Source organism: Molossus molossus, unplaced genomic scaffold (assembly GCF_014108415.1).
Source record: "Molossus molossus isolate mMolMol1 unplaced genomic scaffold, mMolMol1.p scaffold_m16_p_15, whole genome shotgun sequence".
NCBI classification, from domain to species: Eukaryota; Metazoa; Chordata; class Mammalia; order Chiroptera; family Molossidae; genus Molossus; species Molossus molossus.
Window position 1 is genome coordinate 65189477 of NW_023425350.1, and position 25272 is coordinate 65214748.

Below are 25272 nucleotides of genomic sequence, written 5' to 3' on the forward strand. Positions count from 1 at the left end.
CTTCATTGGAAATGGCATTTAAAAAAATTGCAAGATCATAGCAGGGAGGAATGCAATGAGCTACTACAACTTGGTGCCAGTGTCTCATTCTGTTAAGTTGTCAACAGTTTTTACCCACCATTACTTTTGTATCATCAGTGCAAATGTCAACACAGTTAAAAAGTCAAATAACATCCAGTATTATTACAGTAGTTTTATCTTTGAAGACTTGAGGGGCTCATGGACCATGTGTTGAAGACCACTATCCTAAAGGAAAAGAATGGCAGGGGCAGCCCTGGCTGGTTTGGCTCAGCGGTTAGAGCGGTGGCCCATGGACCCAAGAGTCCCAGGTTTGATTCTAGTCAAGGGCACATACCTCTGTTGCGGCCCTGGTAGGGTTGTGCGGGAGGCAACCGATAGATGTGTCTCTCTCACATTGATGTTTCTCTCTCTCTCTCCCTCCCGATCTGAACAAAAACAAAAAAGTATCCTTGTGTGAGGATTAAAAAAAAAAATGTCAAGGGGCAGATGTAAAAGTAGGGATTATTGAGGACACGTGTTTGGCAGATACAATCACTGAGCTAACAGTGTTTCTGCTGTTGAGAGTCTAGCCCCTAGCCCACTTCTAGGTCATCCTAAAGGCAAGGTGGGCCAAGTTACTTTGAAAGCCACAGATCTGTTTTGGTGATGGAGCTCTTATTCCACTGTCAAACCTCAGTCCAAATGAATTCAGTGTGGGTTGGGAAGTTTGAGCTAGCTCTTCTAGGACCACTCAAAATTAGATGGTTCCATTACGTTTAGCATTTATGATCTATGTGCCAAAATCTACGTGGAAAAATTAGGTTGTGGCTCCTGTCCTATAGAAATTTAAGGGTAAGGAAACAATAATGAAAGAATAGAGAAATAATAGAATAATAATAGAATGTAGAAAATCATAAGTATTAGATAAAGTTGAAAGTGCTATGTCAGCATTGAAAAAGAAATGAATTATGACTGGAGAAATCAGGAAATGTTGTTTTGAAAAATTAAGCTGGGCTTTAAATGATGAGTACAATTTTGAGAGGAGTGAGGGGAATCAGAAGTTCTTTTTTTTTTAAATCCTCACCAGAGGACATTTTTGCATTTATTAAAATATCTTCAGATAGAGCAGGAGGGAGAGAGGGAGAAAGAGAGAGAAACATCAATGTGAGAGAGACACATCAACTGGTTGCCACCCACATGACCCCAACCGGGCTGGGGACAAACTGCAACCGAAGTACGTGCCCTTAGCGGGAACCGAACCCGGGTCTTTTTGAACCGCAGGCCAATGCTCTAACCGCTGAGCCAAACCGGCCAGGGCTCAAAGGTTCTTTTTCTTTTCTTTTTTTATCCTCACCCGAGGACATCTTCCCATTTTTTGTTCAGATAGAGTAGGAGGGAGAGAAAGGAAGAGAGAGAGAGAAACATTGACGTGGAAGGGACACATCGAGTGGTTGCCTCCCTCATGACCCCAACCAGGGCCGGGGACAAACTGCAACCGAGGTACATGCCCTTACCGGGAACTGAACCCAGAGAGATCTGGACGGCAGGCTAACGCTCTAACAGCTGAGCCAAACCAGCCAGGGCTCAAAAGTTCTTAATAGTCTTTTAAAAAGTTCTTAAGCCCTGGCTGGGTAGCTCAGTTGGTTACAGTGTCATCCCAATAAACCAAGGTTATGGGTTTGATCTCTGATTAGGGCATATACAAAAATCAATCAGTGAATGCATAAGTAAGTGAAACAACAAATTATTGTTTCTCTCTCCCTTCTCACTAAAAAAAAAAAAATCAAATAAAGTATGTTTAAAAAGTTATTAATGGTCTTAGGTGAACTGAGAGCATTCTGGGTAAGAAAAATACAGCCAGTAAATGAACACCTTTCATCCCATGATTTTAATTTGTTTTTGTTCAAGGGGTTGATCTCCAGTCTATCCTTTCAAGATCAATATACAAACACCCATGGCATTTAGCATTCATTTATCTACAAAGTAGTCCAAAATTTAGAAAAGACCTTTCTTTTTTTTTTTTTATCCTCACCCGAGGACATTTTTTCATTTTTTGTTCAGATAGAGCAGGAGGGAGAGAGAGGAAGAAAGAGAGAGGGAGAGAGAGAGAGAGAGAGACAGAGAGACAGAGAGAGAAACTTCGACGTGAAAGGGACACCAACGTGAAAGGGCGAAAAGACATTTCTTCATGGGTCTCTTCTAATAAAAATTATCTTCTGCCCTGGCCGGTTTGGCTCAGCGGTTAGAGCATTAGCCTGTGGTTCGAAAAGACCTGGGTTCGGTTCCCGCTAAGGGCACGTACCTCGGTTGCGGTCTGTCCCCGGCCCTGGTTGGGTCATGTGGGTGGCAACCACTCGATGTGTCCCTTTCATGTCAATGTTTCTCTCTCTCTCTCTCTCCCTCCTACTCTATCTGAACAAAATATGGAAAAATGTCCTCGGGTGAGGATAAAAAAAATAAAATAATAAAAATTATCTTACTGTTGGGCAACCAATTAGGAAAACAGTGTGGACGTTCCTCAAAAAAAATTAAAAATGGAATTGACTTATGACAGAGTGATTCCACTTCTGGGAATATATCCAAAGAAACCTGAAACATGAATTCAAAAGAATATATGCAGTTTAGGCAGTGTGGCTTAGTGGTTGAGCATCAACCCATGCACCAAGAGGTTGCCAGATCGATTCCCTGTCAGGGCAGATGCCCAGGTTGTGAGCCCCAGTGACGGGCGTGCAGGAAGTGGCCAATCAGTGTTGTCTCTCATCGATGTTTCTATTTCTCTTTCCCTCTTACTTCCTCTCTTTCTAAAATCAGTAAAGGGAAAAAAAATATATATATGCACCCCTATTTTCATTGCAGCATTATTTACAATAGACAAGAGATGGACCTGGGTACCCATTAGTAGATGGGTACCCTGGCTGGTTTGGCTCAGTGGTTAGAGTGTTGGTCCATGGACCAATGAGTCACGGGTTTAATACCCATCAAGGGCATGTACCTTGGTTGTGATTTGTCCCTGGCCCCGGTTGCGGTCGTGCGGAAGGCAGCCACTGGATGTGTCCCTTTCACATCGATGTTTCTCTCTATATATTCCTCTCTCTCCCTCCCACTCCATCTGAACAAAAAAGGGAAAATGTACGCGGGTGAGGATTAAGAAAAAAAAGCTGTGGTGCATATACAAATGGAATACTACTTGGCTATAAAAAATTAACAAAATCTTACCTTTTATGAAAGCATGGATGAACCTAGAGAGTATTACATTAAGTGAAATAAGTCAGAGAAAGATAAATACCATATGATTTCACTTACATGTGAAATCTACAAAACAAAATAAAAGAACAAAATAGAAACATACTTGTAGATACAAAAAGTACACTGGCAGTTGTCAGAGGGGAGAGTGGTTGGGGGGATGAAAAAGGTGAAGGAATTAAGTACAATTTGGTAATTGCAGAATAGGCACAGAGATGTAAGTTAACAGCATAGGAAATATAGTCAATAATATCATGACAACTATGTATGGGGCCAGGTGGGTGCTTGAAACATTGGGGGGACCACTCTGTAAAGTACATGATATTCTAACCACTATGCTGTACATTTGAAACTAATAGAAAATAATATTGAATGTAAACTGTAATTGAAAAGTATTAAATATATTAAAAATTATCTTTCTGCCCTGGCCAGTTTGGCTCAGTAGTTAGACTGTCGGCCTGCAGTCCAGAGACCCGGGTTCAGTTCCCGCTAAGGGCACGTACCTCGGTTGCAGTTTGTCCCCGGCCCTGATTGATCGTGCAGGTGGCAGCCACTCGAGTCCCTTTCACGTCGATGTTTCTCTTGCTCTCTCCCTCTCTCTCTCCCTCCCACTCTATCTGAACAAAAAATGGAAAAAAATGTCCTCAGGTGAGGATAAAAAAATAAATAAATAAAAGGCCTTCTGTTAAAAAAAAAATTATCTTTCTTTCTGCACTGTGGAGAAAAAGCCCTCTTTCAGATCTCTCAATTCAATACCCCAAATATTTAGTGAGTTTCTACTATGTGCAGGGTATATGTTATTTTCTACAAGGGGTACCAAAGTAAAGACAGCCCCTGCCTTCACAGAATTTAGCGACTCGGAGTCAAACATGTACACAATTAATAGCAAAGCATATCATAGATTCATTATTTTCTATAAAAGATAAAATATAATGAAAATCAGAAGGAAGAAGTTAACTTTAGTGGGGAGATCTGGAAGTCTTCATGGAAGCAACGTCTTAAATGTGAATAGATTTTTCATGGGCAGTTATGAGTGAACCAGGACATTTACTTATGAGAAAGGTCTGCTTGAGCAAAGATATAAAAGGAGATGGTAGCCCGGCCAGTGTTGCTCAGTGGTTGAGCATTGACCGATGCACTAAGAGGTCGCTAGTTTGATTCCCAGTTGGCCGGCAGGGGTACATGCCCAGGTTGTGGGCCCGATCCCCAGTGGGGGGCATGCAGGAGGCGGCCAATTGATGTTCTCTCTCGTGGATGTTTCTAGCTCTCTCTTCCTCTTTCTCTAAAATCAATTTTAAAAATTTCTTTTTTTAAATATTAAGGTATAGATTAACACGTCTAATAGAAATATAATTTGAGGCCCATTTGTAATTTAATTTTTTTTTTTTATCCTCACCTGAGGACATTTTTCCATTTTTTTGTTCAGATAGAGCGGGAGGGAGAGAGAGAGAGAGAAACATCGATGTGAAAGGGACACATCGAGTGGCTGCCACCCGCACGACCCAACCAGGGCCGGGGACAAACTGCAACCAAGGTACATACCCTTAGCGGGAACCGAACCCGGGTCTCTCTGGACGGCAGGCCGATGCTCTAACGGCTGAGCCAAACCGGCCAGGGCTGTAATTTAATTTTTATTAGTCAAATTAAAAGAAGATGGAATCAGGTGAAATAAATTTTATCAATATTTTTTATTCAACTCAATGTATCCGAAACATTAATTGACACGTCATCAATATATGAAATTACTAATGGGATATTTATGTTCTTTTTTCATAATAGGTCTTAGAAAACCTAGTGTGTATTTTCTTACATCACATCTCAATTCAGACTAGCCACGTTTCAAGTGCTCCACAGCCAGTGGCTATTGTATCAGACAGTGCAAGTGTAGACAAGATTTCTGATCCACCTCTACTTGGCCACACTGTAGCCTTTCTTTGAATGGCGAGGAGGGGGGCAGCCAAATTCTCTGAGAAACCAGGCTGGTATTGTTCGTCAAAATTCAGGTCTGCCAAATGTAACAATCTTATCTAACTGATGATAAGATTTCATTATAAATTAGAATAAAGTGTCTCAAGATGCTACAGAGGCCCAAAATTTATTAGACCCTTTAAAATGTATTAGAATAGCTGATATTTCCCCCTTGGAACTGTTACTTCCTGGATGGGACAGGAATGTTTCTCTCCTGCATGCCCCTGTACCTCATCTGTCTTGATAAATACTATCCAGGACGAGTGGACTTTCTCTGGAGCCAGGTTGGTGGAGGAATTCTTTGCCCTGGGCCCCTCTCTGGTCCATAGGGCAGTTCTCACACCTTTGCTGGCTGGGCTCACCAACCCCAGTGGTGGTGGCCCCTGCAGGGAAGCAGGAGATTGTTGAACTCTGGAAGGAAAGGAGGGGTTGGGGCACCACCATTTCTGATTCACACAGCAGACAGTTTCCGCTCCAGGCACTGTGCTGGGCACATTGAAGGTGACCTCCTTTTACTCCTATCAACGTAAGAAACATTCAAGCCCATAGAAAATTTTTGTGAGTTTATTTGAGCCAAACTGTCGACAATTTCCAGGAAGCAAAATCTCAACGGATTGAAATAATGCTCCAGAGAATGGTAGTTTTGCACCTGATTTTATACATTACAATCAAAAGAGCAGACACAGTGGGTTACATGAAATCCACCAGTGATAGATTAGGGGGGGGGGGGAGAAAGCAAAGTATGGAAACCTCTGGGATTGGATGAAACGCAAATTGATAGACACATAGATCTTTTACACAACTGGGTACAGGATAGTTAACAGTCAACAATTAACTCAGTAACAATGTGGTCTCTGCAGAGCAGTGCCTGTGCTGTGAGGGGTCTGGAAAAAAAGAAAATTACTTTGACACTCCAAAGATATGTTATTGCAGATGCAAATAGACAGGCTCAGTAAAGGTAAAGATTAACCTTTGTCAGGGAAGATGCCGGCCTAGGACATGACTACCTGCATAAACTGCTTTTAGTTAAGAGGTTTTAATTTCAGACCATCCTTTGTGGTTACTTTAGATCTTTGAGTTTGCAAGGACCCCACGCAGGCCTTCCCTGAGTTTGTCAGGTTAGCATGTGGCCCCTTTTCATTCCCACTCCTCACCACCGCCCTCTAAGGTCGGTTTTAGCACCTGCTAAATCCAGAGAGGTGAAGAGCTTCCCTCTGGGTCACGCAGTGTGTAACCCAGAGCTTCCGGATACCTGAGCCCAGGATCATGGCATTCCAGACTTTGGGGGATCAGTGCTTTCTGCCCACCCACGGACAAGAGCACAAGGGTTGTCCAGCAAGAAATGTCCATATCTGCTTTCTGCTTCCATGTGAACTAGGCCTGGCAGGGAGAAACAGCTGATTTCAGTCTCTAAAAATTGGAGTCAGATATTCGGATATAAAGAAAGAAGCCAGCTGCCCTTTCTATATCAGGGGTCCAGCCCCAGGAAATCTGGGAGGGCTGCTTCCTTTTTCTAATTCTCGACAAGTTAGAAGACTCTGGGTGCTGGGGAGCCCTGTTGCTTTAAGCCTGAGCCTTAGTTTGGGAGGAGATTGGGAGGGCAGCGGAGGGTGCCCGCCTACCTGGGGGAACCTGGTGAGGTGTGGCCGAAGCAGCTCCTGCTGCCAGGTGGGAGGGGCGGGCTGAAAGTTGGAGCAGGAAGTGAACCCAGGGCTGCCGCAGAGGAAACAGACTAGGCGAGTTCTGCTGCTGACGGGCCGAGCTGCCGAGACATGGTGAGTGAGCTGGAAACTTGGAAGGGGCTGATTTAAACACAAGCTAGGGGGGGCTGGGGATCAGGAAAGGGGAGTAGGTGGCCAGTTAGAGGGCTGAGCCTGCGCTGACTGTGACCTCTTTTTGACAAAATAGTTCTGAGCTGCCCAAGTTGGTGTTCCTGCCCCTTCTCTATCTACTCCCTTACTCCCAGACTTCTGTGCCGGCCTGGAGCCGAGCTTCGGTGGGGGTGGGGAAAGGAGTTGCCGGAGGGGCCTCCATCTCTTCCTCCAGTCCCCCTCCCCAGCAGGTGGTGTGACATTCCTGGGCAGCGCCTCTGCTTTTCCCAGCGCACATTCCAGCCCAGCAGCAGGAGCTCTGCCCTCTGCTTTTCACTTCATCCTAGAGAAACCCAAGTCCAGGGAATTGGCCCCCTCTCTATAAAAATGAGGGAGAACCAGGGCTTGTGAAAGAACCAGAAGTTGGTTCTCTGTGATAATCTACTGTGGCCCCATACCCTGCCCTGTTTCTGGAGATCGAGTGGGCCCGGGAAGGGAGGAGCTGGTTCAAAAACCTTATCATGAAGTCTGGGGGTGAGGCATTAAGCTGAGAGGACTTGCCCTTCATTTCCCCCAGCGCCCAGGCTGCTGTTTTGTTTTTTTTTTTTATCCTCACCCGAGGATATTTTTCCATTTTTTGTACAGATAGAGTGGGAGGGAGAGAGAGGAAGGGAGAGAGAGAGAGAAACATCGACGTGAAGGGACACATGGAGTGGCTGCCACCCGCACGACCAACCAGGGCCGGGGACAAACTGCAACCGAAGTACGTGCCCTTAGCGGGAACCGAACCCGGGTCTCTCCGGTCTGCGGGCCGACGCTCTAACCGCTGAGCCAAAGCGGCCAGGGCCAGGCTGCTGTTTTAATGTAATATCTGCTTAACCGGTGATGGCTTGGTTCCTGCACGTGATACGAAGTGGTGGTGGTGAGGGGGTGGGGAAAGAGAAGCAGAAGTTTGTGGCCCAACAGCTCTCTCTCACGCGGCCTTGGAGGGACGTGGAGCCTGCTGCTGTGCTCTAGGTCACAGGGGCCAGTGCCGGAGCAGCTCTCCAGCTGCCTTCTTGGGGGGAGGGAGGGAGGGCTGGCCAAGTGAGGGTGTTTTCCCAGCCAGCACAGGCATTTTTGTTGTTGTTGTTGTTGTTAATCCTCTCCCGAGGATATTTTTCTATTGATATATATATATTTAAAGATAGAGTGGGATGTGGGGAGAGAAACATCGATGTGAGAGAGACACATCGATAGGTTGCCTCCCATGCGACCCCAACCAGGACCAGGCATTGAACCTGCAACCCAGGTATGTGCCCTTGACCGGGAATTGAACCCATGGCTCTTCAGTGAGCCAAACTGACCAGCACAGACATTTTTAATGAGAACCCTGTGGGATCTGGGCCCTGGGAAAGGGTGGGGTTCTGCATTGTGGGATGCCAGCTCAGCTGTCTTCTCTGACCCTCCTTGAGGAGCACGGAAGTAGATTCAGTGGCTTCTTTTCTTCGTCAGAGGCCCTGAGAGCTTGAAAAGAAGTTTGATCTAGTCTAGCATCAAGGGCTTAAAAAAATGTATTTAAAAAAATATATATTTTTTAGTTGATTTTAGAGAGAGAGGAAGGGAGAAGGAGAGAGAGAGAAACATCGATTGGTTGCCTCCTGTATGCACCCTGACTGGGGGACCCAACCCGCAACCTGGGCATGTGCCCTGACCCAGTTTACCGGTAACCTTTCCGTGTACCCAACTGAGCTACACTGGCCAGGTCAAAAATGCATTTATTTTTCTGGTTAATCCTCACCCGCGGATATTTTTTCCATTGATTTTCAAAGTGAATAGAAGGGAGGGATGGATGGAGGGAGGTGGGGAGAGAAAGAGAGAAAGAAAGAGAAGGAAGGAAAGAAAGAAACGTAAGACACATCGATTGGTTGCCTCCTGCACACACTTCAGCTGGAGCAGGGGATTGGCCCTGCAACCCAGGTACGTGCCCTTGACTGGAAATTGAACCCGAGACTCTTCGTACTCGGGCCAGTGCTCTAATCAGAGCCACACTGGCCACGGCAAAAATGCATTTATTTTTTATTACACGAGTAGTACATGAAAACATTTTCTTTGTAAACAGTTCAAGCATTACAAAAAGCTAAAGCCCACCGTAGATCTTCCCCTCCTCTGGCCTCTGATACCCAGTTCAGTTCCTCTTCCATTCGGCTTAATTAACCCCTGTACTGCTGCCCAGGAGGAGGCCAGTGGAGGTGGAGGAAATGATCGAGTGCGGAACCTGCAGAGTGAGGTGGAGGGAGTCAAGAATATCATGACCCAGAATGTGGAGCGGATCCTGGCCCGAGGAGAAAACTTGGACCATCTTCGCAACAAGACAGAGGATCTGGAAGCCACAGTGAGATGGGGAGCCCACTGGGGACAAGAGGAAGACAGGAAGGACGATCTTTGGGAATTTGGGGGTTGGTGGTGTTGGGGGCAAAATGAATAGGAGGGAAGTTTGCCTCTTCACCTGTTTTGGGGATTGATGTAAGCTGAGTCTGATCCTGTTCTACTCCAGGATTGGTACTGGTCCAGGGAATAAGTCCAATGACTGGGTTTGGGGGGGGGGGCTGACCCACAGAGGCATTTTCTGAGACAGAGTGATGGTGCAGTAAGTCCAGGCATTCTTTATTTTTATCCTCACCCAAGGACACATTTGCATTTATCTTTAGATAGAGTGAGAGGGAGAGAGGAAGGAGAAGAGAGAGAGAAACATCGATGTGAGAGAGACACATCGACTGGCTGCCACCCACACGACCCCAACTGGGGCCAGGGACGAACTGCAACTGAGGTACGTGGCCTTAGGGGGAACTGAACCCGGGCCTCTCTGGACCGCGGGCCGATGCTGTAACCAACCACTGAGCCAAACCGGCCAGGGCTCTTTTTTTTAAAAAAAAAGTATTTTTTTGTTATTGATTTGAGAGAGAGAGAGATAGAAACATCATTGAGTCCTGGCTGGTTTGGCTCAGCGGTTAGAGCATCAGCCTGCGGTCCAGAGAGACCCGGGTTCAGTTCCCGCTGAGGAAATGTACCTCAGTTGCAGTCCACCCCCCCCCCCCGCCCTGGATGGGTCGTGAGGGTGGCAACCACTTGATGTGTCCCTTTCATGTCGATGTTTCTCTCTCTCTTCCTCTCTCTCTCTCCCACTCTATCTGAACAAAAAAAAAAAAAAAAAAAAAGAAACATCAATGAGAGAGAACATCGATTGGCTGCCTCCTTCATGCCAGAGAGAGAGAGAAACATTGAGGAGAAAGAGCATCGATTGGCCGCCTCCTTCATGCCAGAGAGAGAGAGAGAGAGAGAGAAACATCGATGAGAGAGAACATCAATTGGCTGCCTCCTTCATGCCAGAGGAACAGAGAGAGAGAGAGAGAGAAACATTGATGAGAGACAACATCGATTGGCCACCTTCTTCATGCCATAGAGACAGAGAGAGAGAAATAGAAACATCGATGAGAGAGAACATCGATTGGCTGCCTCCTTCATGCCCTGAACTGGGGATTGGGCCCACAACCTGGGCATGTGCCCTGACCGGGAATCAAACCAGTGACCTCTTGGTGCAGGGGTCGATGCTCAACCACTGAGCCACACCGGCCGGGCAGTCCAGGCATTCTCAGGCTTCTCTCTGATGAAGCTGATTTTCCCTTTGAAGGCTGCCCTTGACAATCATTTTAACCTGACCTCCCCAGGGCAAAATATTAGCTTTGGAAAATCCTGCTAGGGCCTTTGGCCTTCTCCAGGAGCTATTAGGCAGGGGGTGAAAAACTGCTAGCATCTTGCTGAGTCAGCTTTAAAAAGAAGCTGGGAAGAGCAGTGAAATTCTTTGATGGAGTCCTCTGCTCACTGAAGGCTAGAATAATATCTCTCCCACATCCTGCTAGACATCATTCTTCTCTCTCTCCAGCCAGGGGCCAAAGCCAGGTGCAGGAAGAAAGTAACTCTGAAGTTCAACAAAGGCTGGAGCCTCAACTTTCTCATTCATGGGGAGACACTGGTTGTGGCTTTCTGAGTCCTGTGTGTAATCTTGGGCATAGCTCCTTTGTCTCCCTGGGACTTAGTGCTTCTTTCCACAGCCTATACTAGGGAGGATGTCCCAGTAAAACTTAGTTTCTGCCACTCCAGTTTGGAGAGAAAACACTTTCCCTCACTTCCAATCACCATATTGCCCTGGCCCCTCCTCCAACTGCAGCAGTCCCCATGGGGCAAGGAATCATGGAACCTGGGGGTGTGCCATCCTGGACCCTGTTCCCCTTGGCCCCAGTGTCTGCCCTCCCACGGGGTGGATTGTGCTGCCAGTGTCACACCCCTGGGTGTGAGCATGTGTAAAATCCTCACAATGTACATGACAGTGCAGAGGTAAGAAAAGATGAGGGCAGGCAGGTGGTCAAGGGGAGACCAAGATTTCGAAATTTAAACTTGACCCACCAGGTGGTTATGAAGGTATATTTGTCAAGGTAGGAGGACAGGCCATTTCCTACTTAACAGTCTGCCACCTCAACTTATCACTTATATATTTAGATCTCTGGCCTGTGGGCCTGTGTTTGTCCTCCTGTTCCAGTGGGGAGAGGCACTGAATCCCTCTCCTTATCCCCCGCAGTCCGAGCACTTCAAGACAACATCGCAGAAGGTGGCTCGGAAGTTCTGGTGGAAGAACGTGAAGATGATTGTCCTCATCTGTGTGGTCGTTTTCATCATCATCCTCTTCATCGTGCTCTTCGCCTCTGGTGTCATCCCCTCTTAGGAAACCCCTCCCACCCTGCCCTCCTCTTCGAGACATCCCTCCATGGTGGGCGTCAAGAGGGCTCCTCTCTGCCGTCCTCCCCGCAGGGAATGCTGCTTAGCCTCTGGCCCCTCACTCTGAGGCCCCTCTGCACACTGTCTGCCCCAGGAAGTACCTTGATCCCCCGGAAGGAGAGAGCTGAACTGTGGCTGCGTTTCACAGGTCCTGAGTTGGTGGGAGAGCCCAGCATGTGGTGGGGCACTGATGGTGGCTGGTAGGCAATAAAGACCCTTCAGTATCTCCACACTTGTGAGGTGTTTTCTCCTTTTGCATTTGGCCTTTGGCCCTTTTCCCCCAGAGGATTCACCTCAGGAGGGCTCTCAAGAGGCAGTAAATCACCAGCTTCACATATCCTCTGACTGAGGAGCAGGGTCATATCGGGGCAGGGCTGCACGTGCCCTCCTGGGAAATACAGAAAAGCAGGAGCTGGCACCTTCTCCATGATGGTTTACTTCCTTTTTTCATTGAGGTGAAATTCACATAACATACGATTGACCACTTGAAAATGTACAATTCAGTGGCAGGTAGTGCATTCACGATGTTTATTGTGAATAAACTTTCTTTAGTTTCAAAACTTTTGGCCCTGACCAGGTAGCTCTGTAGGTTAGAGCATTGCTCCAATATGCCAAGGTTGCGGGGATTTGATCCCTGGTCAGGTCACATACAAGAATCAACCGCCCTGGCCAGTTTGGCTCAGCGGTTGGAGCGTCGGCCTGCGGTCCTGAGAGACCCGGGTTCGGTTCCCGCTAAGGGCGCGTACCTCGGTTGCAGTTTGTCCCCGGCCCTGGTCGGTTGTGCGGGTGGCAGCCACTCGATGTGTCCCTTTCACATCGATGTTTCTCTCTCTCTCTCTGTTCCTCTCTCTCCTCCCACTCTACCTGAATAAAAAATGGAAAAATGTCCTCGGGTGAGGATAAAAAAAAAAGAATCAACCTATGGTCCAGCTGGTATGGCTCAGTGACTGAGTGGCGACCCATGCACCAAGATGATTCCCGGTCAGGGCACATGCCCAGACTGTGGGCTGGATCCCCAGTGGGGGCCATGCAGGAGGCAGCCAATCCATGTTCTTTCTCATCGATGTTTCTATCTCCCTCTCCCTCTCTCTCTAAAATCAATAAAGAAAAAAAAATTAAAAAAAAAATCAACTGATGAATGCCTAAATAAGTGGAACAACAAATATCTCTCTCAAATAAATCAATAAAACAAACAAAAAACTTTGGGGGAATCTGTCTTTGGTTATGGGTGAGATGCATTCACCAAGGTGGCCAAGACCCCACCTGGCTGTTCAAGGTGTCGCCAGCGCCTAGCACAGTGCCTGACAACTGTGCTCCTACAGTCCCCTGTTGAATGAATGAATCATGCCTCTCCAGGTAAGCCCGATTCCCTGATCTTGGATGCAGTCCAAGAGTCTGCAACCCAGAGTCTGGCTCCAGAGCCCACTCCACTGTGCCCGGTTCATAGACTGGGCCCGCAGGTGTGGCCCGCGTGTAGACCTGGTTCCAGGCGGCTCAGGCTTAGCCGCAGCGCAGGAGGCTGGGGAGTTAGCTGCAGCTGGGTCCGGGAGGCCCTGAAGGAGGCGCCCTAAGGACCCTGGTCGCCACAGCGGACTACTTTCAATTTGAACTCAGTCACTTGGTCGCAGTTGGCGGGGAAGGTGCCCCCCCTCTGCCCCCGCCCTGCCACGCCCCTCGGCTTCCTCCCGGGCTCTGGCACCCGGGCCACTCGGAGAAGGAGCGGGCCAGGCAGCGGCTGCAGCAATGGTGAGGGCCCCGGCCGGGCGGGGTGGGCCGGGCGAGGGGCAGAGCGCGAGCAAAGGGGTGCCAGACAGTTGTCCGAGGGCGGGCGCGTCCGGCGAGGCGACTGCTCCAGGAGCAGGGGGCTTGGGCCAAACCCTCCGCTGCCCTCGCAGCTAGGGAGGGACCGTGCGGTGTGAGCCCATCCAGGCTGCCCGGCGCAGAGTGAGCGGGGCTTGGCTTCCATTTCCTGAGTCAAGTGGTTATGAACACGGGCTTCAGAGTCAGGTTGAGATCCTGGTGGTAGCCTCTTACCGGCTCTGTGACCCAGGGCAAGCCACTTAAACTCCCTGAGCCTCCTTTTCCTCATCCTTGAAGTGAGGTCAGCAATACCTGCCTCGCTGGGTCCCTGGGAAGTTAAAGGAGATAGAATAGCAGAGACCTACCCACCTGGCACTCAGAACCCACTCCTGACAAGTGGTAGGTAATGTGATGACCTCTTCAGCCCTTCCTGGGGCTGTAAGGAGTCAAACCTGGCTCGGGAATTGGAAACCTGAGTAGAGGGGGTGGTTGGAGATTGAGCCCTCTCATGGCAGGTTGTTGGGGAGGAAAGAAAAAGGATGTTTGCTGTAAAAGTTCCACTGAAGTTACCAGAGCATGGCATAGCCCTGACTCCCTCCTAACCTCTATTCGGGGACACATTCCTGAGTTGAGTCATCGGCCACTCTCCACCACTCTGGCTGCAAATCCTGTCCTCTGCCCTCACTTGCCATCTCCAGGGGAAAGGTGTCAGGAACAAGTGGTGCCAGTTGCTGTCCTTCTCTCCCCTTGGGAAGATGGGCCCAGACAGAAGCAGGCTCGGTGCTTTAAGATTCTGCCGTAGAGCCCAGCCGGTGCGACTCAGTGGACTGAGCGCCATCCCATGGACTGAGAGATCCTGGTTCGTTTCCCAGTTGGGACGCGTGCCTGGGTTGTGGGCTCAGTCCCCGGTGGGGGATGTGCAGGAGGTAGCCAATCGATGTTTCTCTCTCACATTGATGTTTCTATCTCTCTTTCTCTTCCTCTCTCTAAAAATCAACAAAAACATATTTAAAAATATATATATTCTGCTGTAGAGAAGCTTTCAGAGGTGTGATGGAAGGGCCTGGCTAGCGGTCACCATGCCTGGATGGCCTCATCTCCAGGGATCTGGAGACAGGAACAGGAAGCTGGGCAGGAAGTTCGTCCTGAGCTGTAAGGCTGTGCCAGGAAACTGAGGGAGGCTCTGAGAATGGGACAGAGTCCAGAGCCCACTTCCCAGCGTGCAGGGCAAGGGATCTGGCAGGGATGGGGTGGGCTTGCAGCTGGCCCTTAGCATTTGGGGAGAAGGAAGAACTCCTGAAATGAAGGCTGAAGGCAGGATAATTTATTGGGGGAAACTGGGAAAGTCTGGAACTCTCGCAGGTTCATTTGAGCAAACAGTAGATCCCAGCTTGGGAAGGATACATCGATCTCTCCTCCCCATCCATCTCCTGTCCCCATCCCTCTGTTCTTTCACTCCTGTCCCTTTCTCTGACCGCAACGCTTTCCTTCCTTCTTCCCATCCCCCTTCCCTATCTGCTCCTCTTCCTTCCCCTTCTCTTCTCCTCTTCTCTAATTTGTTCAATCAAATATTTCTTGTGTGTTTCCTTTGTGCTAGACATGGTGATGGATATCAGGGGTAGAGTAGGAATAGTGATGGGAAAGATGGAAATTGAATGGGTAATCACTTGAATTCATTCATCTTTTAGATGGTCCTCTCTCATGTACTGCCCAAAGAATTGGGTTTGGCCTTCTTCATATGCACACAAGTTAAGTTGGCAGCATCAAAAGGCCTGGTGAGCCCTGGCCGGTTTGGCTCAGCGGTTGGAGCGTCGGCCTACGGTACAGAGAGACCCGGGTTCAGTTCCCGCTAAGGGCACGTACCTTGGTTGCAGTTTGTCCCCGGCCCTGGTTGGTTGTGCGAGTGGCAGCCACTCGATGTGTCCCTTCACGTCGATGTTTCTCTCTCTCTCTCTTCCTCTCTCTCCCTCCCGCTCTATCTGAACAAAAAATGGAAAAATGTCCTCGGGTGAGGATAAAAAAAAAAAAAAAAAAGGCCTGGTGAGTCTTTAGCCAGAGAGCTAAAGATTTGGCCTCCCTTTGCCTGCATTCAGTTTAGCACAAATATTAAGAATGTGATCCTTGGACTCCCGCGTCTTCTTCTCACTGGCTCTGTGACCTTGGATGGGTGATTTAACCCCTCTGAGCCTCAGTTTTGTTTTGTTTTCATAAAACTAGGTTAATAGTACTGACCTCACTGGATTGTTGTGAGGATTAAATGAGATAAAGTGGACAGACAGCTAGCAGCACAGTGCTTAGTTTAGAGTAGTTAGTGTCCATTGAATGGTGGCTGTTATTGTCAAGATATAAAACCTCAACAGCCTATAGTGCATGATGGAAATAATCTAGATGCAGGTTCTCAAAGGCCCATGTAAAGTTCTGTATTTAGGTTAGAAACAATTCAGGGCACAAGTTTACCATAAGGAAGAGCTTGCTAGGCTGCATATTTTGTAAAAATATCTAAAAGGTTTGATTAAGCACAAGTATTGTGTAGTTCTTAGTATCTGACTGCTAAAAAAGAAAAAGCTAGGGAAACTTGGGCTAGATCAAAACTAATAGCTATTATCTATTGAGCATCTAGTATGTCAGGTATTGTGCTGTGCACTTTATTTATAATGTGTCGCATGTCTTAGCTAACATTATGGTAGATATTATTGTTCTCACCACTTTACAGATGAGGAAGTGAAAGTCAGAAAGGTCATGCGCCCTGGCCAGTTTTGCTCAGTGGTTAGAGTGTCAGCCTGTGGTCCAGAGAGACTTGGGTTCGGTTCCTGCTAAGGGCGTGTACCTGGGTTGCAGTTTGTCCCCGGCCCTGGTTGGGTCGTGCGGGTGGCAACCACTCGATGTGTCCATTTCACGTCGATGTTTCTCGCTCTCTCTTCCTCTCTCTCCCTCCCACTCTATCTGAACAAAATATTGAAAAATGTCCTCGGGTGAGGATTAAAAATAAATAAATAAACAAATAAATAAATAAATAAATAAATAATTTTAAAAAAAGAAAGGTCATGTCCTCAGTCGCCAGTACTCAGCTGGTGAGTGACAGAGGCAGGGTTTGAAGGAACCCAGGGCTGCAATGCAGAGAGTCCTGATCCTAGTCTCTGAGCTCAGGTGAGTGCTGCTCTAGGAAGGAGCTGATACACCTGGTCGCTGCCCAGGTCCATCTGACCACAGCGATGACAGCTAGAAAAGAGTTTCTTAGGCACTAACCAAGAGAGAGAGGAGACAGGAGAGTTCAGTCAGGGAAGTTTTGAGAGCTTTGTATTTAGAGGAACCAAAGGCATTTGGCCTGGAAAAACCAGAAGGGACATTTGAGCATCAAAGGAGGGATACTCTGTACAGAGATTAACTGTCAAGAACATTACCTGTAATCTGGCTGGTGTAACTCAGTGGCTAAGCATCGACCTATGCACCAAGAGGTCGCCAGTTTGATTCCTGGTCAGGGCACATGCCCAGGTTGTGGGCCAATCCCCAGTGGGGGGCATGCAGGAGGCAGCCAATCGATGTTCTCTCTCATCAATGTTTCTTTCTCTTTCTCCCTCTCTCTCTCAAATCAATAAAGAAAAAAAAATAAAAAAAAAACCAATTTCCTGTATAACTACCACCCTCTGTCTGCCAACGATAATGTTGCTCCCTTCTCCCCCTGGCTCACAACCTCCAGCCCTTCAGGCCCCTGGCAGGGCTTGGAAGTGCCTCTCTCCCACCCACCCTCCCTACACTCTCTGCTCCCCACAGCCTCCTAGACATTGCACACCCTTGCTGATGGCACTTCTCCCCCGATCTGGCCGGCCTCTCTGCTCTGAGTGTCCTCACTTCCAGCCCTGCCAATCTACCGTCAACAGAGGAATTGTCCTGAAGCACCTCTACAGTGTTGCCCTTGGCTCAGAAACCTACACTAGCTCTTGTTCTGTCCTTCCTTCCAAGTGAGCTTCCTCTTTTTTATTTATTTATTTATTTATTTATTTATCCTCACCCGAGGACATTTTTCCATTTTTTGTTCAGATAGAGTGGGGGAGAGAGAGAGAGAGAAACATCGACATGAAAGGGACACATTGAGTGGCTGCTCCTCATGCAACCCAATCAGGGCCAAGGACAGACTGCAACCGAGGTAGGTGCCCTTAGTGGGAACCAAACCTGGGTCTCTCTGGACCACAGGCCGATGCTCTAACCGCTGAGCCAAACCGGCCAGGGCTATTTTACTTTATTTTTAATGAAGAGAGAGAGAGAGAGACATTTGTTGTTTCATTTATTTTGTATTTATGCATTCATTGGTTGATTCTTGTATGTGCCCTGACCGGATTGAACCTGCAACCTTGGTATGTCAGGATGACGCTCTAAACCAACTGAGCTACCCAGCCAGCGCCTCAGCTTGACTTTTACTGCTTTCTCTGGTCTAACCTGCCTCTTCAACCTAACCCTCTGCCTGGTCCTTCACTGTCCTGAGTGTGTCTCTGTCTCTCTGTGCCCAGAATGCCCCAGCTCTATCCCATCCTTCAAGGTCTCAGGAGTCACCCTCTGCAGGCAGCTCCAACATTACTATTTGTATCTCCCAGTGTAACTCTTTACTCTTCTCTAATTGTATCAGATTTGTCTTTTTCCTTAGCCTTTAGGGATCTTCTTAAGAACAGGCACAATTCATTCAGAAAATATTTTCCACGTGGCTTCTGCAGGCCAGGCACTAGGCTGGATTCAATGGGGCAGCAGGCAGCTTGGCTTTGACCTGAGGTTGCTACCTCCTTCCACAGACTGTAGTTCTTCAGTTGAGTGGGGCCAAGGAGGGCTGGAGACTCGAGTCCGAGGCCTCTGTGTTCCTTGGAGTGACTAGTGTGCAGTGGGGGAAGAGGCTGCAGATTGCCATGGGAGGCACAGCCAACTCTCCTAGAGAATGTGACCCAATGTCACCCCATGTTGGAGAATAACAACAGCTGAAGTCTTCAGAGTAGAAAAAATAATATCCAGTGTCTCACCAATTTCTAGCAGTGATTCTTATTTTCAAATCTTTGTCCATTCCCAAGTTTTTGCCTTGGACAATTTGAAAGTGCGGATGCCTTGGACTATCTGAATGTGAGAGACTCCAGATAATGGAACTTTGTTGAATAATCTAGTTGTAACAGAACTTTGTTGAATAATCTAGTGGTAACAATAGTGGTGATGATGGTTGACTCAGGAAGAGGCAGAGACGAGTATAGCTTCCCTGCTCTCTGTTATCCCTCCTTGTTCCTCAGTTACTGCTTCCCCTGGCCTGTGAACATACCCGTCTAACATGGTTTTCCTGTCTCCTCTTGAGGCAAATATTTCTTTTCTAGCTCATAAGCAAATATTGACCTACTTGGGTTTCAGATGCTACCTCTCGAAACTCCTGCTGGGCTAGATAAACACACGGGGTAGCAGCTCTTGAAAATAAGTTGCTTTTGGACAGGCTAAACTGACCCCCTCACTGAGTCCTTGCAATAGTCAGCACTGTGCTGGCCTCCTGGGGCCCTGATTTCAGGCAGTTAAAGGAGGGCACTGGGCCCTGCCCTCCCTCTGGGAGCTTTTGACCCAGTTGGGGAGGTAGAACTCATGAACTGGGAATGCCTGGAGGTTGTGTGCAAGGCACCTGCAAGGATCCTGAATGCAGACTCTTGTCTGAGTAGGTGACCCTCTGTGATCACCAGATCCCTTCCCTTTCTGTGTGTGTGTGTTTTAAGATTTAAAAAAAGCCTGGCCAGTGTGGCTCAGTGGTTGAGCATCAACCCATGCACCAAGAGGTTGCTGGTTTGATTGCCAGTCAGGGCACATGCCCAGGTTGTGGGCCAAACCCCCCAGTGGGAGGCATAAAGAAGGCGGCTAATTGATGTTTTCTCTCATCGATGTTTCTATCTCTCTTCTTCTCCCTTCCTGTTTCTCTAAATTCAATAAATAAATTTTTAAAAATGAAAAGATTTTAAAAAATGATATTTAGAGAGAGAGAGAAACATCAACATGAGAGTGAAACATCAGTTGGCTGCTTCCTGCAGCAGCCCTACAGGCCTCAATGTGGGCAACCTTTCAGTGCATAGGATGATGCCCAACCAACTGAGCCACACTGGCCAGGGCCCCTTTCTCTCTCTCTCTCTCTCTCTCTCTCTCTCTCTCTCTCTCTGTTTCTTTATTGATTTTAGAAAGAGAGGAAGGGAGAGGGAGAGAGAGATAGAAACATCGATGAGAGAGAACATCAATTGGCCGCCTCCTACATGTCCCCCACTGGGGATTTGGCCTACAACCTGGCCATGTGCCCTGACCGGGAATCAAACTGGTGACCTCTTGGTGCGTGGGTCGACGCTCCATCACTGAGCCACACCAGCTGGGACCTTTCTGTGGTTTTAAGTGGAATTCAGTTAAGTGCCAAGTGTCTGTTGCAGATGATGGGTAATATGGTATGGCAGGAATGGGAGCTTGGCCAGTGCTCTGTGGGGAGGAGATGAGAAGAGGGATAGGCTGTTGGGGACTAGACTGGGAATAAAGAATTTCTGTGGTTTGTTAATCCTCTCATATTTATCTCCCTGACCTGTGTCTGAATCTGCTCCTGGACCTCCAGCTCTCCCCAGGACCTCCTGCCCTGGGTCTCTCTCAGTTGCATGTGTCCAAGGCCCAGGTCCTTTCTTGTTTGTGACCCATGCTTTCTTCCTCTCCCCCATCCTCTAATCTCCCTCCAGCTTGAACCCTGCATCTCCCCTCCCATTCCTCTGAAATGAGCTGGGTACTTTTGTCGGGCAAGGCCCTGCCCAGCGTGGGAGATCCAAGACTTGATTTCATGTGTGTGAGTTGCACAGCAGTGAAGATCCTGGCTAGCTGGAAGGCTGGAGGTCAGAGACCAAGAAGGCTGCGATTCCAGGCAGAAAGGGAATCAACTCTGAGCATTGATGTGGGAGCAGGTCAGGCCAGGAGGCAGAACTGGCCTGACCCGTCAGAGGCCCGAGGAGGGAGATCTGATCTCAGTTTGTGTTTTTGTGTGTGTCTGTGGGTTAGGCAGAGGCTTGGATCTATGATGGTCCAAAATTACATTTCTAGCTCTGTGAGGTGGATCTTTCTGTCTGGCATCTAGCCAAGTAGCTTGATTTCCTCTTTGCTGGAGGAAGCCATAGGACCAGTGTGCATTGGTTAGAGGCCATCCTAGAGCAGGTGAGAAAAGTGTCTGCTTTGTGTGTGGGGCTGGGGGTCCTGGAAGATCCCATCCTGGGGCATCTTAGAGGAATCTGAGATGCTGGAAGCTAGGGCTGACCTAGGACCTGCCTTGATGGGCAAGAAGAGAGGCTGTGAGACCAAAGTGAGCTACATACACCCAGGAGGCTGGCCCTTCACTCCACACATATTATGTCCTTGCATGAAAGATGCTGTTTCCCCTACCATACATAACACACACACACACACACACACACACACACACACACACACGGAACAAGGAGACTGCTAGATCTCAGGACCAGATGAGGGCCAGGTGGGGGCTTCATTCAGCTCTGACCTTGGGCTTTGTGCCCAGGCAGGGAAAGAGTTGGAGCGGTGCCAGCGGCAGGCGGACGAGGTGACGGAAATCATGCTCAACAACTTTGACAAGGTCCTGGAGCGTGATGGGAAACTGGCGGAGCTGGAACAGCGTTCAGACCAACTCCTGGACATGGTGTGAGGCCTGGGGAAGCAGGGAGGGTGGAGGGAGAGGCTAGGAGGAGCCCTCAGAGGGAGCTCTTAGGCTGTGCTCAGGGTCTGCAGGCCCCTGGTGGGACCTGAGGGCCAGTGTGGGACCTGTGGGCTTCTTGAGGCACCCCTAGCCTAGATATGCAATGGGTAGGACTTGGTTTGAAGCTGTAGAGCTCCCTAAAGATTGAAGACTGGCATTGTTAACTGGGGGTGAGCCCAAAGGGCTGCAAATCAAGGGTTACGCCAGTGTCTGAGACCAGGAGTCAGGTTGGGAGGGTCCCAGGCAGGCTATGTAAGGAAGGGAACATACAGATACAAAGGATGCAGGAGGAGACTACACCTTGCTGGGGCAGGGTTGGGAGGAGCTGGCTTTGGGGCTCTGGACAACCACTAACTCTCATTCTGTCTCTGGGGGCATCTACAGAGCTCAACTTTCAACAAGACAACCAAGAACCTGGCCAAGAAGAAGCGCTGGGAGAACATCCGTTGGCGTGTCTACTTGGGGTTGGTGGTGGGCGGTGGCCTGCTCATCATCCTGATTGTGTTGCTGGTCATCTTCCTCCCACAGAGCAGTGAGGGCAGCAGCACCCCACAGGCCCAGGACACAGGTGCTGCCTCGGGGCCTGGGGACTGACCCATTTGGGCCTCAAAGAGAGGCTGAATGGCCACACTGGCTGGTTCGGTCTCTGAAGAACCTTGGCATTTGCTCCCATCTGAGCCACCCCAGTGAGCGCCTAAGGGCAGCCCTGACATGTGCACCTTTGCATCTCTTATCACGCCACAGACTAGCCCGTGAGGGCAGCCTGCTGCACTGGTCATGCCAGGCCAGCCCCACTTGGAGCTCAGTAAACGCTGCTGCTTGGTTAAAAGCTGCTGTTTGGTTGACAGCTGGTGTGTGTGTGTGTGTGTGTGTGTGTGTGTGTGTCTTTGCAAGTCTCCAGGTTGGTTCATTCTGCTCTGCTTCCACCCCTTGGGTCGCTTAGAAAGGCTACCACCCGAAGGACTCCATCCTTGGGAAGTGTCCCTTCCTCTCATTTCCCTACTTGATCCAACCCAACACAGACAGATCCTTCTGGACCACAGGTGTAAAGACACAACGGTCCCCAAACCAGACCCTTCAACTGGTGCCCTCTGAGCCTATTTCCCTGAGAATGAAATCTATTACTATTCTGATATCTTGGGGATTCTCAGAGGACCAATGGGACTCTAGATGGGATGACAAAGAGGAAAGCACATCAGAGATTTTTTCTTTTTTTTTTTGGTACGTGCCCCTAGCGGGAACCGAACCTGGGACTCTCTGGTCTGCAGGCCAACACTCCAACCACTGAGCCAAACCGGCCAGGGCACATCAGAAATTTTTATATCTAAAGGCAAGAGGCTAGACATTTTGTCCTCTGAACACTTCCTCCTCCCCAATTTCTCTGCCCATGTTTTTCCTCAAGCTTTGCCTCAGATCACAGATGAGGCAGGTGGCAATGAAAATGGGAAGGGTTTCGGGGGTGCAGGATGACCTGGCGTTTGCCCTGTAGGAAAGAATGTGGTCTTTTTAAAGCTACAGGGCCAAGTGGGCAGTGTCTTCAGGGCCACAGGAAAGATCATTGGGTCAAGGCCATGGAAGAAGAAAAGAAGGCCCTACCCAGACCTCGATAGCAGAGTAACCCATGCCTGGGCTACTTAACTGCATTTCAGGCTCAAGTGTGGGTGGGAATTCAGGGCCCAATGTGTAACAGAAGCAGTTCCTAGCTAAGTAGAGAGAAGGCTACTCAAAGAGAAACAAAAAAAACCGAGAGTTGTGTGGATCCCTCACAGAGCTCATTACTTCTGAGGCAGGATAATAAGAAGCTAGGGAAATTCCTTGGCAAGTGGAATGGGAACAAATTGGCAGAGCAATTTATAGCCAGATACCAAAGGTCACCAGGGTGGAAATGCCCAGCTGCCTAGCAATGGACAAAGCTGATGCTGAACCTTGCCCCCAAGGTGGCCTTTCCTCTCCTGGCATATTGATGGCCATGCGGATGAGACTACCCCTGACCTTTCCTCCCTAGAGGTAACATCTAGGCCTCAGCTGTATTTCAGCTCCAGGCTCAGAAAAGCAGCAAAACCAGGCGGGTGACTCCAGGATCAGCTTCAATGAAAATGACCCCTCTGCTCTGCCGCTCACTGATCAGTTGAGACCACGCCGGCCCTGAAAGGATACACCTGCAAAAGCTGAGGAATATTCTATTGAGATCCTTGCCTAAGACCTCCCCTAAACTCCTGGCCTTTAAAACCCTAGGACCCAGGGTGTGCTCTCCCTCCTGGGAATACACCCCCTGCCTTTCCCTTTCCCCTCTTTCCCTCACAGGTGTGCATCTTCTAAACTCTAAGGGACTCCACGAGACTTGCAACCAGGGCAGCAGTGGGCAGGGCAGCTCATCCCAGGCTAACCCCCTGAACCTGTCCCAAGGCCCCCTTTTATCCGACTCTCTAGTGAGCTGAGCTGATAGCAGCCCCACCCTGGCTCGCTTCTTTCCCATGTTTCTGGAGCCATAGCAGCTCCGCCTAGGCTCTCTCCTGTGGCTTCTTACACCCCAAGCCCTTTCTTGTTTCACTGCCCCCAGCTTTAATAAACGTACTCTCGAAATCACCTGGACTTGCATTGTGAAATCTTTCCTGCACAAAGTCAAGAACCCACACACTACAGGCCGCCCAAGGCAGACCCACTCAAGCTGGGTCCCTGTCTGGTAACTCTCCTAGTGGGCTCATTACCATCTGCCTTTCCCTGGGAAAGATGGAGAACACTTGGTCTTCACTTGGAGACCACTTCCCTGATGGGTTTTATGTGTGTAAAAGGGGATAATGATACTTAGCTCCCATATCCATAAATGCAAAGGTTCTAGATGCTAAATAAATGGGAGCTATCACCCAAATCATTTAGTGCTGTGGGACTCAACCCTGCCTCATGTTAGAATCACATGTAGAACTCATGAAAATACCACACCCAGGCATAGATCAATTTAATCAGAAACTTTAAGGGTTATCAGATTTTTTCCCCCTGAAGCAGCAACCCCTTTTCTCCTCTCTTGAGGAGAGTCACAAGTAGCCAGTGATGCAAACTACTTTTTTGTTTTTTATTGTTGACATTATTACAGATATATCCCATTTTCTCCCTTTTTGCCCTCCTCCAGCCAACTCAACCCCAGACCTTCCCCATACTGTTTTCTGTATCCATGGTGTGCATATATGTTCTTTGGTTAATCTCTTCCTGTCCTCTCCACCTCCCACCCCTGCCTCTGTTAACGTAAGAAACATTCAAACCTGTAAAGAATTTTTGTGAGTTATTTGAGCCAAAACTGTTGACAACTATCGAGAAGCAAAATCTCAATGGATTAAGATAATGCTCCAGGAATGGCAGTTTTGCACCTTATTTTATACGATACAATCAAAAGAGAAGACACAAGTGGGTCACATGAAATCCACTGGTGATAAAGAGGCAGGAAAAAGCAAAGCAGGGAAACCTGGGATTGGATGAAAAGTCAGATGCATACATCTTTTACATAGGTGTGTACAGGATAGTTAACAGTCAACAATTAATAACAATGAGGGGATTTCGGGTATCTGCAGAGTAGTGCCTGTGCTGTAAGGGGTCTGGGAAAAGGAAACTTACTTTGACATTCCAAAGATATGTTATTGTAGATGCAAAAATACAATAGACAGGCTCAGAGAACATAAAGATTGATCTTGGTCAAGGAAGATGCCAGCTTAGGACATGACTACCTGCATACACTGCTTTCAGTTAAAAGGTTTCAATTTCAGACCATCCTCTGTGGTTACTTTAGGTCTCTTGAGTTTGCAAGGCCACCACGCAGGCCTTCCCTGAGTTTGTCAGGTTAGCATGTGGCCCCTTCTGGTCCACACCACCCACTGAGATGTTATTCTGTTCCATGCATCCATAGCAAACTACTTA

The 25272-nt window shown here is 48.4% G+C and overlaps 2 protein-coding genes across 2 annotated transcripts; both read left to right on the forward strand.

Annotated features, from left to right (window-relative positions):
* The first annotated feature begins 6776 nt into the window (after positions 1–6776).
* VAMP8 (vesicle associated membrane protein 8) lies at positions 6777–12461 on the forward strand. Its single transcript, XM_036263000.1, has 3 exons — positions 6777–6986; positions 9238–9396; positions 11638–12461. The coding sequence occupies exons 1-3, from the start codon at positions 6984–6986 to the stop codon at positions 11779–11781; spliced, it is 306 nt and encodes a 101-aa protein (XP_036118893.1). The 5' UTR covers positions 6777–6983; the 3' UTR covers positions 11782–12461.
* A 1018-nt stretch (positions 12462–13479) lies between these two features.
* Positions 13480–23940, forward strand: VAMP5 (vesicle associated membrane protein 5). The gene is made up of 3 exons (XM_036263519.1): positions 13480–13580; positions 21172–21309; positions 21751–23940. Exons 1-3 carry the CDS (start codon positions 13578–13580, stop codon positions 21958–21960), a joined length of 351 nt encoding a protein of 116 aa, XP_036119412.1. The 5' UTR covers positions 13480–13577; the 3' UTR covers positions 21961–23940.
* Positions 23941–25272: the final 1332 nt, after the last annotated feature.

Coding starts and splice junctions, on each gene's coding strand:
- VAMP5 (XM_036263519.1), top strand. Junction 21,310..21,750: donor CAGACCAACTCCTGGACATG/GTGTGAGGCCTG, acceptor GGGCATCTACAG/AGCTCAACTTTCAACAAGAC.
- VAMP8 (XM_036263000.1), top strand. Junction 9,397..11,637: donor CAGAGGATCTGGAAGCCACA/GTGAGATGGGGA, acceptor TATCCCCCGCAG/TCCGAGCACTTCAAGACAAC.